At 34.5% G+C, this 19,035-nt stretch overlaps 1 protein-coding gene across 3 annotated transcripts in view; it reads right to left on the reverse strand.

Annotated features, from left to right (window-relative positions):
• Positions 1-450: 450 nt before the first annotated feature.
• The window catches only part of ATR (ATR serine/threonine kinase), a 42,196-nt gene continuing 23,611 nt past the window's right edge, over positions 451-19,035 (reverse strand). For 2 of the 3 annotated variants that reach the window (XM_054205747.1, XM_054205749.1), the window contains 21 exons: positions 18,418-18,625; positions 17,758-17,936; positions 16,698-16,862; positions 15,453-15,544; positions 14,502-14,593; positions 13,928-14,105; positions 12,530-12,706; positions 11,979-12,138; positions 11,267-11,446; positions 10,038-10,180; positions 9,544-9,641; positions 8,227-8,459; positions 7,298-7,444; positions 6,513-6,713; positions 6,068-6,211; positions 5,182-5,332; positions 4,224-4,380; positions 3,940-4,093; positions 2,857-3,008; positions 2,453-2,558; positions 451-1,048 (listed from right to left, as the gene is read on the reverse strand). In XM_054205747.1, coding sequence (XP_054061722.1) covers positions 875-1,048; positions 2,453-2,558; positions 2,857-3,008; positions 3,940-4,093; positions 4,224-4,380; positions 5,182-5,332; positions 6,068-6,211; positions 6,513-6,713; positions 7,298-7,444; positions 8,227-8,459; positions 9,544-9,641; positions 10,038-10,180; positions 11,267-11,446; positions 11,979-12,138; positions 12,530-12,706; positions 13,928-14,105; positions 14,502-14,593; positions 15,453-15,544; positions 16,698-16,862; positions 17,758-17,936; positions 18,418-18,625 — 3,291 coding nt within the window. In that variant the 3' untranslated portion in view covers positions 451-874. The remainder of the gene's footprint in view (positions 1,049-2,452; positions 2,559-2,856; positions 3,009-3,939; positions 4,094-4,223; positions 4,381-5,181; positions 5,333-6,067; positions 6,212-6,512; positions 6,714-7,297; positions 7,445-8,226; positions 8,460-9,543; positions 9,642-10,037; positions 10,181-11,266; positions 11,447-11,978; positions 12,139-12,529; positions 12,707-13,927; positions 14,106-14,501; positions 14,594-15,452; positions 15,545-16,697; positions 16,863-17,757; positions 17,937-18,417; positions 18,626-19,035) is intronic. The other variant, XM_054205748.1, reaches the window with a different exon arrangement.

The following is a 19,035-nucleotide window of genomic DNA, read 5'->3' on the forward strand; positions in this document are numbered from 1 at the left end:
GATGCCTAGAGGAGTAAGCATTACTGTTAGCATACACCTTCTGAACATAATTCATTAGACTACTCTTGTCCATGTCAAAACACTTTTTCTGAAATGGAGTCTGAAAAACACTAAACACTTGCTGTAGCCACAATTTTTACAGGGGAGCGAAGAGAAGCCCATCCAGAACTCTCAGAGAGGCAGCTTTGCATCATTTCCTTCACCAGCATTTCTTAGCACAGCAGGCAAGGGCTAAGGAAACTGTTAAAACATTGTAACGCTTTACCAGTTTCTTCTTGGTAAGACTGAAGATCCCAAACCCTTTTCCAGACATAGCCAGGCCGTGTGGAAGAAAGTCAAAGGAAACCAAAATTCAAGGACTACTGCTGAAAAGAAATACTAATTCTTTTTAGAAAACCCTTCTGACTATGAGGAGAAAAAGTTGAAAAAAAAAAAAACATTTTACATGAATGTAAAACTTTAATGTCAGATTTTCTAATCTACAAGTAAGCTGAATGAGAAAAATCTTTACAAAAATATACAGTACTTTATAAAGTTGGCATGCATTCTTTCAATGTTGTGAAAATTTTTCAAATAGTAAGAGTAGTTATGTACATAAGAAACTTGCAGAGTCTAGTTTTTAAGCAGTTCCTAAGTACTGCCTTCTATATGTATACAAAACATAAGCTGTACACCTTACACACCTGCAAGTGTATTCATAACACACTTGTAAGCGTATTGTACATTTTACATAGAGTTTGGATTGATCATACGACTGTTCTCCTGCTTACAATAAGAAATCAACAGAAGTAACCAGTTATCGCCGATTAATACCTTCTCAAGGACATTATAGCTACATCACATGTAAATGGTATTGTTCCAAAGTGAACAAATCTCACATATATGGAGCCCAGCCCATATACATCTGGCAGAGCAGGTTGTCATCACTTGCTTCCTGAATAAGGTAATGAACATGCCCTTCAATGGATAAGGGTAATCCTTTTATTCTGTTTCTAGTCTTAATCACACCTTGCAGCCGTTGTTCTATATCAAGTACGTGGGTTTTGGCCTGGAAACAAAGAAAAAGGAAAAAAAAAATTAGTATTGCTACTATCCATCAACTTCCACTTCTAAAAATAAAAAAATATTTATTAGGATGTATTTTAAATCTGTATGCTAATTTAATATCAAACCCAGACATCTACACCAGTTACTCTGAAAATAAAGGATACTCACTTTTTAACATCACTCTTTAAAATGGATAGATTATTGGACAAGTTATAACTTTTGCCCTACTTGCCTTACATTTTAACAGATAAAATTTACCATAGAAGACTGAAAAAGCTATGCAAACAAGTATTTCAAAATGCTAGAAAGCTTTATTTTGTACAATTACTTTCAAATAAATGCAAAATTTCTCCAGCTTGTTTCTTTGAATTCTGGATAAAATTAAAGATAACTAGTCTCGAAAATTTAGGCCAAAATTATAGGGTCAAAATTATAGGCAACTGAAAAATGAAGAAGTCTAATAATAGGCTGTACCGAGCAACTCAAAATGAGCTGTTCTGAGACCCACTAGTGTAGCTAGTTCATACCAATTATACTTGCATGTTTTCTTTTAAAGCTCAAGCATAACATTGGCACCTCTCCAGAAAAAACAGTTAACATATACTTCTATGTGGGTGGTCCTGTAACTAAAAGAAAGGTTATGTAGACACAGCCTGGTTAGTAATTGTTTGAAGACCAGGAGATTTTCTGTGCTCAAATAGCTCAGTTAAGTTCTTTGTTGTAACACAGCTTCAGTACTGTGGTTTGTCCTTGTCTTAGTTGCTGCGTTTATCAATGTTCCCTAAGTATTATCTGCTATTACACATAATTATTTTCACTAAATATTCCTTTTAAAGCAAAAAGGGATAATCAGATTTTTTGCAAAGGGGAAGGAGAATAAATATTAAAGGTTGTGCGAGCTATATTTTGGATGAACAATGTAGTACTTAGCAGCAGCTACGAAAGAAACAGTACATATGAAAGCCTAATTTTAATGAACTGTTGACATGTAACAAGGCACGTATTTATTCAGTAATAAACATTCACTCATGAAAAGCACAAAAATATGCATGGAAAGGACTCCAGATGTTACCATCACTCTAAATCTGGAGGACTGTGCAACAGTCAGAGTGAAGGGAAGCGGGAGCCTCACCTATCCTATTGCTTCTGTTGATGTTTAGTAGCACTAATACGAGAATTATAGGCTCTATTTTGTTTGGTTCTTTAGTAGATAAATTACATTTTCTAACAATAAAAATAGTCTCTTTATGGATAAAAATTATCAACACAGAGATAATCAAGAAGAAATAGCCAGAATTTTAAACGAAAGAAAAAGCAAGGAAATTAAGCTTTCAATTTGAAAATACATAACTTGCAACTATAATGGACATTTGAATACCTTATGCTATGCTTGTTTTCAACTAACCTTTTCATTGACAACTTCTCCAGTTTCATTCACCTGTGCTTTTGTATTCCCTTTAACAGGCTTACTCCATTCCACTAGAGGATCGTGGAGAAAAGTCTTTAAGACACTAAACAAATTAAAAATAAAAAAAAAAAAAAAAGAAAAGGATAAGATACATAGAAGATATACAAGATACATTTAATTTGCAAAACAAGAACACTGCCAGGAGTCTAAAGTTACTGCTGAGTATTTACATTGTTTTATATTTAACTGCATGGCATAGTATGACTGAGCTGCATGATGGGCATGTGCTGGAACTGGCATATTCACGAGCAGTTACTGTTTCAGATGTTTAGACCATAGACAGCTTTTTCAGAGTTTACAGACAGCTTTTTCAGAGTTTGTAGCAAAACCAGTTGCCGTACCTCATTAGAGGCTCCCTTTGATCACGCATAAGCCTCATGGTGACTTCACAAGCTCTTCGGAAGAGACCTTCTGTTCCCATTGGACCCATTCCATTAACCATGTTGTGAGTGAGACGAAAAGGAACGATTTCCGGAACCTCAAAAGTTTCGCCCTTTACATTGATAAAAAAAGAGTATGCCTTAAGCATTTTAAGCATTATTAAAGTAAAGGTTAATATTTGCATTGTTTTTAGTTTTTCCCCCATCTTTGTCCGTGGCAGTTGCTTAGCTGACAAGAGATGTTCGTTTAGATCACAGTCCTCCTCAGCTGCTAAAGGGAAATTACAGTGAATAAAGGATGGCAATGTCCAAATAACCTCTTTTTCCCTGTTTTAATACACTAATACAGAGTATACAATTTTGTTCTAAATATATTTTGCCACTCTGTAGTCTCTGTAGTCAAAATGCTAACTTTTCTTTTATAACATGCCCGTCAGCTTAAAAAAATTTCTTTTTTTTTTTTTTTAACCAAGGGTTATGTAGGACCATTTAGGCTTACTAAAAAGAAAGCAGGAGAAATAAAACTAACAGTATTCTCTACCTCATTTATCTGAATTAAGAAGGGCACATGTCCCACTCCAAAAGCATCTTTCAACAGAAACACCAAAACTCCAAATCCCACTCTGGCTGCAATTTCTGCTGTTTATTTTTACAGAACCATTGGAATTTTTGCGTGAAAAAACAAACTCTTCACAGCAGCAGAATTCTGAATGTAGTAATTACAGCTTTGTTCGGAGAGTGGTAGAGGACAGTCACAAAATACAAACACTCTAAAATTTGGGCTATTTCAGTGTATCCACAGCAGCTTATCTGATATCGGCTAAATCAAAAAGCTGGCTTTCATTAATGCAGCATATAGAACAATCACATACTCTTTATATATCCCAGACTGCTTGTTGAGTATAAATAAGAAACAAAGTGAGAGAAATAACCCAACAGACATGTTAAAGTAAAAAAGGGGGGGGAAAAAAACCACAACAGTAGAAATTTATAACTTACATGCATGTAAAATAAAGAGCAAGTTCAGCAAGTGGCATTTCTCACCTTATTGAAGAGGCAGTTGAAATCCACATGCACACATTCACCAGTCAAAGAATCAAACAGGATATTTTCACCATGACGGTCTCCTAGACCAAGTATGTAACCTACCATTGACATAACTGCAACAGAACGACAATAGGCTGACCTACTGTTGTACCTGCGGAAATAAGAATCAGATATGTCTCGGTCACTTCCTTGGGTTATCTGTCTTATTCAGTAGTATCATAAACGTTTAGTGAAATACACAAAGTAGATATTCTTGAGCTAGCCCAATCCCAGTCACTCACCATGAAGTAGGATCAGGAAATGTTCTAAGAAACCATTCATGAAAGAGAGGAGGATGACGAGGCAGAAGGACTTCTTTGAACATTTTTAGCTTTTCAGACAAAGGTGCTGACTTTGGAAGCATATGCTGACGCAGTTCTTTTCCGGTCATATAGATACCTGTAACAGACCTCCTCAATTAAACAAAAGAAATCCCCAAATATAAAGCGTTATACGTACTACTACAATATGGTATTTTACAGAAGATAAACATCTCCATGAAGTTGAAATAAACAAACAAATGGAAAATAACCCATAGAACATGTGGGTGGTGGGGTACTGGAAAGTAAATTAAAAAATCATAATGTGAAACAAAACAGAAAAACAAGCCATCAGTTTTACCAGTTGCCATGGGGTGGAGTGGGGGGGAAACACACATACATAAAAAAACCCGCACCCCAACAAAGCCATTCATTATATTCAACTGAGAAGTTTGGAGTTTCTAACTTCCAGATGCCTGTACACATCCAGATAATGTGTGAAATTTTCCCCAAAAATTTTATTGCACTGACCAGAAAGTTGTTTTGTTAACAAGAAATTCAAAAGAAATCTGATCTTTTCCCCTAGGAAGAAAGAAAAAGTCCCCAGTCTTTTCTGTTATTCAGTCCTGTACATACATTCCCATGCTGCTGGCACTGCTGCTGAAATGATTTACATCATTGTATAAAAGAATGTATTAATTGTGATTGTGTTATCAGTTCTCATAAGGAATTTGTTTATTGCAAGCACCAATCTCTTCCATTTAAAAGTACGTCTACCACACATATGAATAATAATATATTGCAGATAGTTAAAAATACACGTGACTGCACCTTCCTAGAATTTAGTCTGATCCTTGCTGTTTGTCTCATTTACTAATAAAGATACAGGCCTTTAAAAAAATAAATTAAAATATTGCAATAATCTAGTATATTTCTTTACCTTTCTCCTTATAAAGTTTTATCAGGATATTTCTTAAACCAGCAGTATTGTTCACCCATTCAATTATGCCACATTCATCATTTAATGGAATAACCGCATAGGTTCGAATATGGAGTTCTCGCCTACGTGACTCAGCATCTTTTCTTAAGCACTATTCACAAAAGAAAAATGAGATTAATAGATAACACAGATAGGATCAAAATGTATCAATAACATTAATCATTTGATCTATATCTATTTTCCAATCACACAATCTAGAATTTAGAATTATAAGCTTCATTGTCTGCAGTAGGTCAAATGCAAGTAAAATGCTCATCCATTCTCCAAAGTAAATGAAAAAGAGAATTTTGCAATAAAATAGTCAAACTGCATAACTTGTACATGGCTTAAGTCCCTAAAAAGCAGTATTTAAAATAATTTTTTTTTGCATTTCAGAGATGATATAATTTGCTTTAACCTCATGGAAAACATGGTACATTTTCAGCATATTGCTGAGAAGCAAAATATAACTAAAATAAATATGGCAACACTTTTAGTATGAAAAGGTAGATTTACCTATTTCTCATTTAAAATGTTAGAAAATCCTGAACAAGAAATATGAAGCATGACAGCAGAAAGTCTGCAGTTATTTGTTTATTCTCCCGTATATTTTTGCTGGAATAAGCAATTGTTTTGGCAAAATGATATATTTTGTTATTGTTTTCACAAGTCTGTAAGAAGTTACCAATTCTCAATTGCTGTTTATTTCAGCTGAAATAAGATATTTTGCAAGAGTTTACTTTTCTTCCAGTAAGTTTTATCTCAAGGCAAGTGGGGTTTTTTTGCTAGGTATTCAGCATTTTGTTCTGGTCAATAAGTATCATGCGTCTGATTGTCTAACTCAAACCTTATTAATAAGGGAGTTGAATTCCATGAGCCGACAGTCTTTTCTTAGATCATCTTTTGGCTTACACATCATAATGTAAGATTTCCCATCTGAACCTTTTAAGGTGATCTTTTTTGGCTTTTGAAGTGAGGCAAGAATTTCCACCTAAGGAAAAAATTAAATTAACACCTGTATCCGATCATGTAAAAATAAAGCATCTAACTGTAATAAATCACTGCAAGCAATCACATTAGCACCTCCATGGTGCTACAGCATTATCAACCTCAGGCCAAAACTTTAAGTACCAAGAAGCCATTTCTGTCTCAGGTTATTACCACAGAAGCCACTCAGTTTCCACAAAAGTAATTATGAAGTTTCCTAATCACTCCTCCATTTCTAGGGAACTAAGATACATTTGCATTTGTTTAACATGAAGCTTAAAGTGAGGTGCCAACTCAAGGCTTACCGTATCGTCAAAGCCTGCAATGTAGGCCCAGCATCCAGGAAAAGGGTCATGGTTAGCATGTGTACCAGGAATTGAAGGAAGAGTTGGTATCATTACAGATTGTAAGGGAATGAGAATTTCACTAAACGTGTGCTCTTCTACTAATCTCTTAAGTGTTCTGAAATGAATATTCATGCTTAATGTTGAGCTGTTTCCATCAACCTTGAAAAACAAAAAAAATTGTTCAAAACTTAACAATAAACACTTAAAATATTACTGCTATTTCACATTAACTCATGAATAGAATAATAAATGCTTATGATAATATGAAAGATGGCAAATTACATTTCAAATTAAATGGGAATGGTCCAAAGTGCCTTTATGGCACATGCATTTTTCCACTCTGAATGTAAATACAGGATAATGGAAGAATTTATTTAGATAGCTTTAGATAATGAAAGAATTTATTTAGATAGCTTGATTGTCAAGTTCATTTGTTCATGAAAATACAACCAGCCTACTTTTATAGTAAAACACTGTGAAAGTTACTGGGCAAGAATCATACGTGAAAGCACATGACAATGAGCCATTATGTACTGAAATATTTTGCAATATGCTCAATTTATAGCTATTTTCTACTCTTTTGGAATATTTTTATTAAGTAAAAAAAAAAAAAATATCTTTTACAAGTTAGTGTAGTTTCTGTTAAATTGCAGTAATGTAATAAATTGGCTAATGAAAGTTATCAAAAGAAACTTCTGTATAACATTTTTGAATAATCTTATTGCATGCATTAATTTTTTTACTTTTGTAAGTACCGGTTTGTTGCATAGTTCTAATAGCTTATCTGTAAGGCGTGTTGCATCTCCAATAAATTTTCCTAAAGATTCCTTCATGTGAATAGCTTTGTTTAGAATTTCCTTACATCTATTGACACGCATAGGGTAAGAGGACTGAAAAAAAGGGAAGGTTAAAATTTATTAAACAACAGTCAAATCAATTAAAGAATCCTAACACAACACAACCCTCCCTCCCCCAGTAACTAATATATTTTTTTTCCTCTACTTATTGCTTTTCATATGTAGGAGAAGGATGTTTTCCAACTGAAATTTGGTACTTGAACTAGTACTAAAGTGGTACAGTTGGTGCGTCTGTGTGGAGGGGTTATTACTTTCTGAAGCCATCCTTGGGAGTCCCACAACTCCCATAAAGGCCAATATTCAAGAGTATGCCAGTGTATCCTGAATGTTGTTTCACCAGCCTTAAGAAATAGTAGGCATCACGCTTTCCAATTTGCTTTGGAATGACCTTACTACAAGGTAAGTATTAGCACTAAGTATTATATCTATCTCATTTTAATCAAGGCACAGAGATGATTGTTTGAGTATAAAACTGGAAATACCACCACTAATAACAACAAAATCTGTTGTCCATAACTATCCAATTCATCAGCTATTTGTTATTCAAATTTCTTTTCCTAATACATCACACAAGTCAGGATTCATGTTAGCATTCTAATTTGGAACATTTAAACTGTAATATCTGAACTTTAGACTGCAATAACATTTTTTGCAGTGACAGCATTGATACCCTGTTCCACAACACTGTATGACATCAACTGAAACTCTCAATTCCTTCTTATAATCTTAAAATAAAATAGATCATATTCACATTTCTCTCCGATGAAAACAGTTTTACAAACTTAATAAAGGTGTAGCTATACTTATCAAGGTACCTTGGACACAGCAGTCATCATCCACATCGCTTGCTGTGGATAGGCTAAAAACACTTTAGCAACAATCACCATCAGAACTGCAAAGACTTCACCATGAGAATGGCAGATTCGGGAGATTAACTGAGAAAAAGCTGTCAGAAACTGGTAAGGTGCCAGGTGATTTGTGTGCTCTGTAATCACCTTATTTATTTTTGCTAAATCATTTTTCATTTGAACACGTTCTGAACGACTAGCTGAAAAACACAAGAGGACAAGATTATGCTCCTTTTTTCCATCAGAAATGTAAAGTCATTTAAATCAAGCCTACAGAAACATATTTTTTGATAATTTTCATAAATCAAAAAAAAACCCAGGGAAAAGTAAAAGCTCCTACTGTAAAGTTCTTTTTAATATAGCATACAATGACTTAATGCATACGCTATTTAACTAACCAGAACAAGAGGAAATAAACAAGCACAGACAACAGGAACATGAAACAGACAATACTGTAAAAGCTCTCCTTAGACTGTTAAAATAAAACATCTATTACTCCTCTAAAGTGATGCAATGGCATAGAACAAAACAAAAACACTCCATGTATCTCCCCAGTAACAGGATTCTAATGTTCTTCAGTGGAGAGGAAATGAAGAAAAGTCTTTACAAGGGATGAAATTCACACATCTGCTCCTAACCCCACCCCTGCACCTGAGGGCCCAGCATAAGTAGCACATCAACATCAGAGAAAGCAGCATCTGATGTGCCTGGAGCCAAATTCAGTTGACCTAAGTGCCTAGAATCAGGTCAAGATCAAGGAGCCTCAACTGTCTGCTTCACTCCAGACCTGCAAGCAATGTTTACAATTTTCATTTGTACAAAAATCTCTCACCCAAAATGCATCTATGGTAGTTGTTTCACATGCTTTTTAAAGTTCAGTTCTACAACTGGAACCAAGACAAATTGGCAAAAAGCCCTAGAGCATAACGCTCTACTGTAGCAAGCGTATACAAACCCACTACTCATTACTCATGAGGCAACTTAGAAGTGACAGGGATTTTCCCTAAATCTGTTTATTGACTTAAGTTACCTGAGGAACAATGTTATCTCATTATATATTTTTAAAAAGTTCTGGAGGGTTTAACTAAAATAATTAATACTCTCCTACATATTAACACCCTGTAATTTAAAAGAATAATAGTATTTGTTTCCGTATAATCTCAGACAATAAGTCTAAATAAAGAACTGTAAATATACTTCAGTATATTTACTATAAATATATTCAGAAGTATATATATTCAGAAGTATGACACAGGAAGTATGCACTGGGAAAAAATGTTCTACCTTTATCACATTCATATGCTTTTGCTCCAAAGTCCAGCCATAAAGAGAGCATTCTTGGCATTGACTGATAGATGAACTGGTTTCCATACTGTAGAGACCTGTGATTACATGTTTAAATCACACCATGTTAATGATACATATTAGAAGCATTACAGACTTTACATCCTTATTTGTTTCACATTCCATTCTGGAGTTTAGAAATTTATGTTCAGTATTTTAATACATCTGCAACAACTAAAAGCTTACTAATATACAAGGTTTTGTTTTTATAAATCAAAACTGTCTTACACAAGACAGACAGCAATTGCTTAGTCAGAAATAAAATTAATTAGGTATAAAAACAAAAGGACGCATGCAGCTTTTTGTTTCGCAATACTGCATAAAAATTTGAGTCAGTCCAAATTGCTGAAAGACAATACATTCCTATAAAATGCTTTTTCAGTATGATAGTCATCCTTCTATAGAAACTAAGCAAAGTTCCCCTAGGGTCTAACCTCCCAAAATGATGAACGATGTATCTAATCAGATCTCCTTGTTTTTCCATCTTGTTGTCAGTTACCATCGGCATCAATTTATCATAATATTTAGCAAGATAAAAGTGTCCATCTTCCCATTCTGGCAAGAAAACCGTAACATCCTGCAACAAAATAAAACACAGATAATCACTTTTGAGGGGATGCTAAATTTAAAACTAAGAAATAAAACGGTAACAAAAAAAAAGATTCTCAAGAAACTTGTTCTAGTTACCTTTGTGTAAAGCACATGCACAAAAGTATTAACCGTAACTTTGTAGCTCCAAAATCTTAATATTGCCTCAAGTTAAATGCTTGTAGGAAAAAACGTGGGACATACATCAGAAAAGAAATAACTTAGCAAGTGGCACATCCATTCTCTAATTACAGTGGCTTGTTTCCAGTGCCAATATTTAGACAGTAGAGAATTCTAAGGCTTAGTATTTTAATATAATCAATCGAAATTTCATTAGTTTCCATTATTTCATACATCTGTTAGATTTTTCTCTAAATGACTGTTACAGAAGTATTTTAATTAGTAAGCAGCAGTAAGTATTAACAGTATCAAATGCCAAAACTTGGATAGGAGACATACTACTTTTAAGGAAGTATAAAGATCTGCATCTACTACTAGTTTAGTAGGTAATATTAATCAATGCCAACCAAGTATTTCACTGGCATAGCAAGATGAAGCAGTGTAGTGCTGCGTTGTTGAAGAAAAACATACCAGTTGCTTCTTTTCGTAGTCCTTCAGAGATTGGAAGCATATTTAAAGCACAGTTTTAAGTCACTACCAGAGAGAGAAGCAACACTGAAGAGTAGTGTAATGTGTCATCAAGTTATCTTGCTGTCTATTTAGAATAGCCTACATTTTAGTGAGAAATTCTAATTTGTGCATGCATAAGAAAAAAGCCATGCTCCTGGAATTTTTATTTTTATTTTTTTACTTTAAAAGAGTTATATTTGGTATTCTTAGCTCCCACTGCTGGAAATTGTAGACTTCCCTGTACTGACATGTTATATTAAAGCCAATTCAGGTAGTTAAATATTTACAAGAACTACTTCCCTCTTACACATTGATACCATTTAATCCCATTGATGTTATCCTTGGTTGACATCATCAGGAGCATAATGATAGTTTACTTGAGGGATATATTATTATTATTATTTTTCAAAACTACTGTCTTGTTAACACTACTATATCAAATTACCTTATACTTTTTCATAACTGCATTGCTTTCAAAGTTCGCAGTTTCTTCCATAAATCTGCCCACTAGCAGCATTGCCCGACCGTGGATGAGCTGATTTTTGGTATTGCACGGTGCTTTATTTTCAGGGAAACATAATTCAACTCCCTTCTGGAGAACAATGAGTGCTTGATGAACCTCACCCTGAGGGAAACAGGAAAACGTTTTATATACTTTAAATAAGAGAGATGTAAAACTTTTATCTTACAGTCATTATTAAGGCAAAGCTATGTCCCTGAGCATGTTCTAGACCATTCTGGTTGTGGTAACTGAGTATACTACTGACTTCAAACGCTTCTTATATTCCCTTGTTATCTCAGCATTGTTGTCCCTTTAGGTTTACCACAATAATTGCTCCCATGTTTGCTGCCTACCTCTATTAAGGTAGGGAAAGGTCTACTATTAAGATAATTTAAATTTGCCTGGCCTGCTTTGACAGAGGCAGGTAATCCACCAGTTTTATACCTAGCTGACAGAAAAGTCAACAGATACAGAAAAGCGCTGACTAGCAGTTGGAGGTAAACTGCTGTGGCTCAACTTCAATCAGAATGTTTTGATAGTCCCAGTTGACATTTTTTGGTTTACATATACTGATTGTGCGCCTTTTTTTCTTGAAGAAAACTAAAGAGTATTTTCTTGCATGTAAGAAAGTAAGTTCCATTTTTATTTTCTTTACCTTGGACCACAGCCACTTTGCTCTTTCTATGTAAAGTTCTGAGAGTGTAGATTCCCCAGCATTCAGAAGAGCATTATACGCAGTCTGGTGATGACCAGCTTTTCTTGCAACTCTGGCACTCTGGAGCCAACACTGACCAACAAGCTCACTGTAATCCTGGCTGCAGAGGTATTTTTGCAGAAAATGAAAAATTTCAGTCATGAATGCTACTTTACAATCTGAAGTAAATAACACAATGTGTTGAAACACAAATAAAATTTCTCAATAATCTATATACTACATAGCAATCATTTAAAATTATTTGTAATACATCTGTTTCACCTTTTTTCCATTTAGGCCAAGAAACAAATACTCTTTCCCCTTGTTTCTCCCTTACCTTTCCTACAGACATCACTATTCCCTTCTGTTTTGACAGTATGCAATACTGGAGAGGACTACTTTTGTCTACAATATAAGTTTTCAGAGTTTTATCGTCTCTCTTCTAACACGCATATGGAAAACCAGAATATTACCGAGAATACAATGTAGACAAGAAATAGTCATGTTCTCACCTTTTACTGAGACTAAGCAAAGCCCTTCTCAGTGCTAAAATGGGTTCTTTGGCTCTGTAAGAGTTTTGGGTCATTTCAATACGAGCACACCAATTCAAAGACTCTCTACTCTGGTCACCATTTGGTTGCTGAAACATGGGTCCAATACTATGTTCCAACTCACACAGCATATGCAACCTGTGTCAGCAACATAAATGCAAAAAAAAAAATGTTAAAAATTGGCTGCTGTTTGAGATGTACGCAAGTTTTACACAGCTTTTGCCATTTTCTTTCTAAAAGCTGGCCATGTAAGTAATTTCAAATAGTAGGACTTCTAAAAGCAAAAATGCAGCAAAACCAAACACACAAAATCAAGGATTTGTAAACAATTAGTTAGTTTCTCACTATTCATTTACTAAGCTGCTGAACACAGAGACAATGAAGATCACTTGGAAAGGAAGCCAATCCTTAGAAAGTGTATTTTTATATGTTACTTTTAGCAGTAATTCCTCAAAAAGTCTGATATTTTCAGCAAATACCATTTTAGAGGCAATATATTGTTACTTAAACACCCCCTTTACAATAAACTTATTCCATATATTTAAAAATACCATTATTATTAGCTGTCACTGTACAGCTGCAAAGCTGAGCGCTTATAAATGCCTAAGTTCTGATTTGCAGAGTCTAAGTCTAGTGGGTATATCTGATAGAGAAGCAGTGACTGTTTGAAGGCTTTCCAGTAGCACAGATCAACAGCTAAATCAAACTATTTTGAAACACTTCTTTCTCAATACTCAAATTCCATTTCCTAAATAACAATGAAAAAATTACCAACGCAAAATAGAACTAAGAAGTAATTAAGAAATATATACTTCAACTGGCTAGTTTCATGCAGTAGCTTACCATAAGGATACATTTACAGTGCATAGGAAGCATTAAGACTTTTTCACTAAAAAAGGCTATTCACTTGTTAGTCTACTACAGCCAACTTCAAAATTTATTAAAAAAGAAAAAGTAAAACTACTGAAAGGGATGGGTTTCAATTTTTACAGCTTTTTGTTGATAAAAGAAGGGAGTGCTTCTATGCCACCATACGGATTGAAAGCAATGCTCTTAAGTTAACGGAGTTACTGGCCTTACTACTTTAAGCATGGAATTAAATTGTTGAAACTTGCTCGACGATTTTGAAAGACGATATCCAACAGTTTCATTGTGAATATTTTTCATGAGGGATAAGTATAAATTCCTAATTAATCAAAGATTTCCAGTTGGCCAACTATAACAACAACCAAGAAAAAAAAGAGAGGTGACAGAAAATGCACATTGGTACCATTTTTTATGGAAATGGAAAATTCTTGCGGCTGCATACTTGGTTATGTGATTTCTGGGTTTGAAGGTAGTGACATGAAAGTCAGAAACCTGATAATATGTTCGTATCCTCGCTGATAGGATCCTCTTTCAAAGCTTGCTGCAGAAAGGGGTACAATCTGTTCTGCTCGAACAACCTTGAGTGTTTCATAAAAATCTGCTTCATTTTTCTTCTTGGCTGATAATAATAAATGTCCTAGTCTGACGCTCCAAGTAGTAGACTTCACATCTTTGGGGAGAAAAGAAAGCCTCTCAAACTCTGTTTCTTAAAGCAGCTTAATCCACACATGCTAATTTGTCTTAACATAGTGCTGGAAAGATAAGGTTTTTCTCAGAACTAATTAACTGAATTTTAGAAATACTGTATAATTCCACCCCACAATCTACCCCCCAAAACAAACACAGAAGAAATTTGGCCTTACACTCTCTTGAAATTTTTTACTCAAAGACTACACAGTTTACAATCAAACACATTTGCGAAAAGTCTAGAAGACTGTTAGAACCAACCCTCTCCCCAGCAAAACCTAAAATTAAAAAATTACAGTAGCTGACCTTTGATTCAAGATGATCAGACTCGTACAGAAATGCAAGGAACTACTCATATTTTGATATCATGATAACTTACCTGAAGCCAAATAATTTTCCAGTAAATCCCATCGTGACAGTTTCCAGGCTGCTTCCACTCTGTAAGTGTTCAATTCAGAAATCCATTCAGATCTGTTAAAAGAAAACGAAGGCATTAAAAGCCTATGCTGAAACTCAATTTATTTCCTTTCCCCCCTCAGTATGTTAGCTCTGTATTATATTAGCAAATGTTCTTTATATAAAACTTCTCTTATTTGAAAAGAAGCAACATAAGCTTCAATATAAGCTTTCATAAAATTCAATAAAACCAAATGATATGCCTTGATAACAAATAATAGCTGTACAACTCGATTCCACAAATTCAATTTCTGACTAGTGTATTTAACTTCTATGGCACATTAAAAAAATTACCATGGAATAGTTTGGGTTGGAAGGGAGCTTTAAAGGTCATCTAGTCCAAACCCCTGCAGTAAGCAGGGACATCTTAACTAGATCACGTTGCTCAGAGCCTCATCAAGCCTGGCCTTGAATGTTCCCAGGGATGGGGCATCTACCATCTCTCTGGGCAACCTGTGCCAGTGTCTCACCACCCTCATTGTACAAAATATCTTCCTTACATGTGGTCTAAATCTGCTCTCTTTTAGTTTAAAACCATCACCCCTTGTCCATCTTTCAATCCATTTACCCTATTCGGCTACAGAATAGCTATGGAACAAGTAACATGCAAGACAATGAATGAAAGATTCTATTTAACAAATTAAACCACGTATTAACACCGCACACAGTGCAGAGTAGTACTAACATTTCTGAAAGTCTTGAAATATATTTATACACAAAGCCCTTAAAAGTTTCCTAGTTTCACATGGCTAATGGGATATGCTTGATAAGCCTCAAATGCTTGATAGTGCAGGAAAAATGGCTACTGAGACAGAGTTGTAACACAAGAGCTTCATATTACTCAAATAAACGTTGTATTAGGTGCTGATAGTACCTGTTTGCAAGCACTCCATTGACTTGAGTAATTACAGTAGATAACTGACCAAGGCCTAACATGGACTTCACTACACCATGATAATGAATAATCTAGAAATAGAGAAAAAAAACAAACAACAAATGAAAAAAACTACACACATATATTCATGAAATTCATGGCAGTCTGAAGAAGGAAAGATATCCATTTGGATGCTTTTTATAAGGCGAAAAGGCATAACCATTTGCATCATAAGCTAAACGAACACTCAAAATTTAAAAAGTCTACGATTACCAAAGAACTTAAATCACCATAGGCAATTTTTGAAACGCGCCTCACCACAAGTGTAGTTTGATGATTTATTAATACCCATATCAGTGCTGTGAAAAAAAATTTGATTTAAAGAAATGAAGAACAACAAGAAGGAAAAAGTCACAGGAAGGAAATAACCCCAAAACCCAAAGCAATTTCACTCTTCATAAAAATGTTTTCCATGCTCTGGGAATGAAGTAGGGCCATCAATATACCTGTTATCAGCTGTGTTAGATAACCTCTGCTTCACAGGGAAGTGCAAGAAAACCACAGGGATATCCTAGCCTGGGAAACTTTTTACCAATTTCCATTAGAAGAGTATTTCAAATATAGAAAAGGTAATACATGTCTTCAACTTGCTTTCTGCATTTACCGTCACATCTCTGGATATTCACTTTGGCATATGAAAAGCACGATGGTTTTCCAGTACTGCTTAGCTTTACAGTAACTTATATGTTCCAAATAAAGGAAGGGAAAGGGGAACAGAAGACAAATATTTATGTTTTCTTTAATCAATTTCCAATTGCTCTTATATTATGAAGATTTTCCCTGGAAGTCAATAATCAAAAAAAGTAAGTCAGAATTACTTTGAATACAACCTGTGATAACTTGCTTTAATAGTTCTTTTGGCATGTACCAGTACTCATGAATACTTAAGCAATCCAATTCCAGGCCTTCCCAAGCAAAGGCCTGGGCATAAGCACCCAACTATTAACCCAAGCGTGCAAATTACATTATAAACCAAATAAGAGATTGGTTTCAGTTCAGAAGTCACTTCCAAGAGCAATAATTATTCAGCAACTGCCACAGTAAACTCCTATGTTCCCATTTTACTTAAATATCTTGAAGAGGTATTTTTGGCTTGGTCTTTTGTTAGTTAAGAAGATTTAAAAAAATAATATATTTTTATATATATATTTAAAAAAATAAAAGTAAAAATTGCCCTGTATTTACCTGATCAGGTTCCAGTTGGATAGCCCTGTCATAACAGGCTGTCGCATCTCTTAACAAGCCAATACTTTCATGTTCTAAGATTTGTTCTTTGAGAGATGGTTCTGCTTTCCGAATTGCACTCACTCCAGCTACTCCATCTGGCTCATGCATAGCAGCATACAATTTCTTTATTCAAACAGAATTGGAAATGGACATTAAAAATAACTTGAAGACAACAAGTGGATATTTTATACATAACATGCTCAGAATCACGCATTTTCTTGAAAATGGAGAACAAACTACTCTGTAGGACTTCTTGGCATTAAGCTTTCACAGAAAATGTCAGTTTTGCTGGGCTACTTGAGCCCTACTTTTGCTTAGTATACTGTAATATTCATGATCTCATAGTATAGAAAGAATGACACATCAAGTTACCTAAAACAATCTGTATAAAGGGCAAAATAAATATCCTATTATTACATTACAAAGTTGTATAATATGAAGCTGAAGATTACTTAAGGTGGAAAATCAACACACTAAGTTTCTCAAATTTGAAATGTCACTGAGGAATATAAACCATAAGGAACCATAAACAGGCTCATCCCACAGGTTAAATACTTCTTGAAAATAATTTAAATGATTTTCGACACCTTTAGCATTAGCTCTTTCTCTACTTTAGAATAAGCCACTTAGCTTTCCTTCAAATGTTTTGGCTTTTTTTTTTTTTTTTTTTTTTTTTTTTTTTTAGAGTTGGCTGTGTTTTCTCTGAGAAAAGGCACAGAGTTAACTAAAAGCAATAAATGCTATACTTTCAACAAAATCACATTTAACTCTTTTCAGGATTTTTCAGTCTTTCACTATACACTAGATACCTACTCCCTTCTTTTCATATAGGAAGCATGCCAAGGAAAGGGAAGTACTAAATATTGCTGAAAGGCAGACAACTAAACACTTGTATCCAAAAACAAGAGCCTGACTACATCTTTTCTTCTTCCCATCTCAAAGAAGAATTTGACAAAGCTTAATTCATCTATATCTATTTTAAAATAAAACAAACAAAAAACAGTAAGAACTTCAGAACCTGAAGAAATCCAAGATGCTCCTGAATATTTTGTTTCTTCTCTGTGATGAATGATTCAAAGTGCATCACAGCCCTTGTGTACGCCTTGGAGCGAAAGGAAGCCACAGCTAGCGTATCCTGAGGTATGAGGTCTAGAAAACGTGTCACATTTTGGTATTCTCCATAGTCCTCACTTGATGCTATAGAAAAAAAAATAAAAAAAAGATTTAAAGAGTCCGTCCATTGAGGTTTCATTTATAAGAATTACCTTATGCATAAAGATTCAGCTATAGCATAAAGATTTCACAATTTAGTGAGATAATCTGACTAATTTAAGAAAACATTTTTCTCTTCTGTCAACAATGATTTATTTAAAACAATACTGGTGAACTTCCTACACCTTGCAAGACAGCATACAATATGTTAAACTGAACCTTTAGAAAACTACCAAGAAAATAACGTTACATTTTTTAATTTTTAATCAGCATTTCTTACAATAGGCATCCAAAACAACAGGTTTGGGGTGGGAGGGGATGGAAATCACAATACGATAGTAAGAAATCATAAAGCAGACTAACATGGTAACACTGCATTCTTAAATGGTTATAACGTAAAGTGGCAAATTTAAATACTTATTTGAATAATGCAAATGCCACTTTAAATAAAATAAGCATCACTCACTTTTTAGATCACCTCTCTCTCTGCTAGACTTGCCAGTATTTTTCTCAGCAATAAGCACTTGAAACTTATGTCTAGCCCACTGAGTTAGATGATCAAGCATGGAGAACACCGTCTGTGTGCTCAGCTGACTTAGATCAGAGGCACTGTCTTCAAGTCTCCTAGCAGACTGGTCATCGTGTTTCAGAACAGCCATAATCTCCACGTAAACCTACACAAACATCAATATGATAAAAGGCAGAAGAGCCACACAGGCATCAAAATAGTAGGAGACAGCAATTAACACAAAAATCAAACTAAAATAATAGATATCTTAATTGTATATTTTTATAATTTTTGGGCTTATTTGCAAGCTTTGTTTTTATCCCATCTTAAGAGGAAGAAATGGCAGACCAAGTAGCAGTTGTTGTCAGTAGCTTCCATACAGGGAGAAAGCCTTTGAAAAGCAAACCCGTGGATTCAGAATAACCATCACAATTCCTAGAACTTTAGGTTTCAAAACGCAACAAATGCTACTGTTCTTGTGCTGCAAATACAATACTTCCAGATTTGATAAAAGTCTGGCTACCAGATCACAGATCTACTTTTTGCTTATATTTAAGTAAATACCATGTTGAAAAA

The sequence above is a fragment of the Rissa tridactyla genome, chromosome 6 (assembly GCF_028500815.1).
Source record: "Rissa tridactyla isolate bRisTri1 chromosome 6, bRisTri1.patW.cur.20221130, whole genome shotgun sequence".
NCBI classification, from domain to species: Eukaryota; Metazoa; Chordata; class Aves; order Charadriiformes; family Laridae; genus Rissa; species Rissa tridactyla.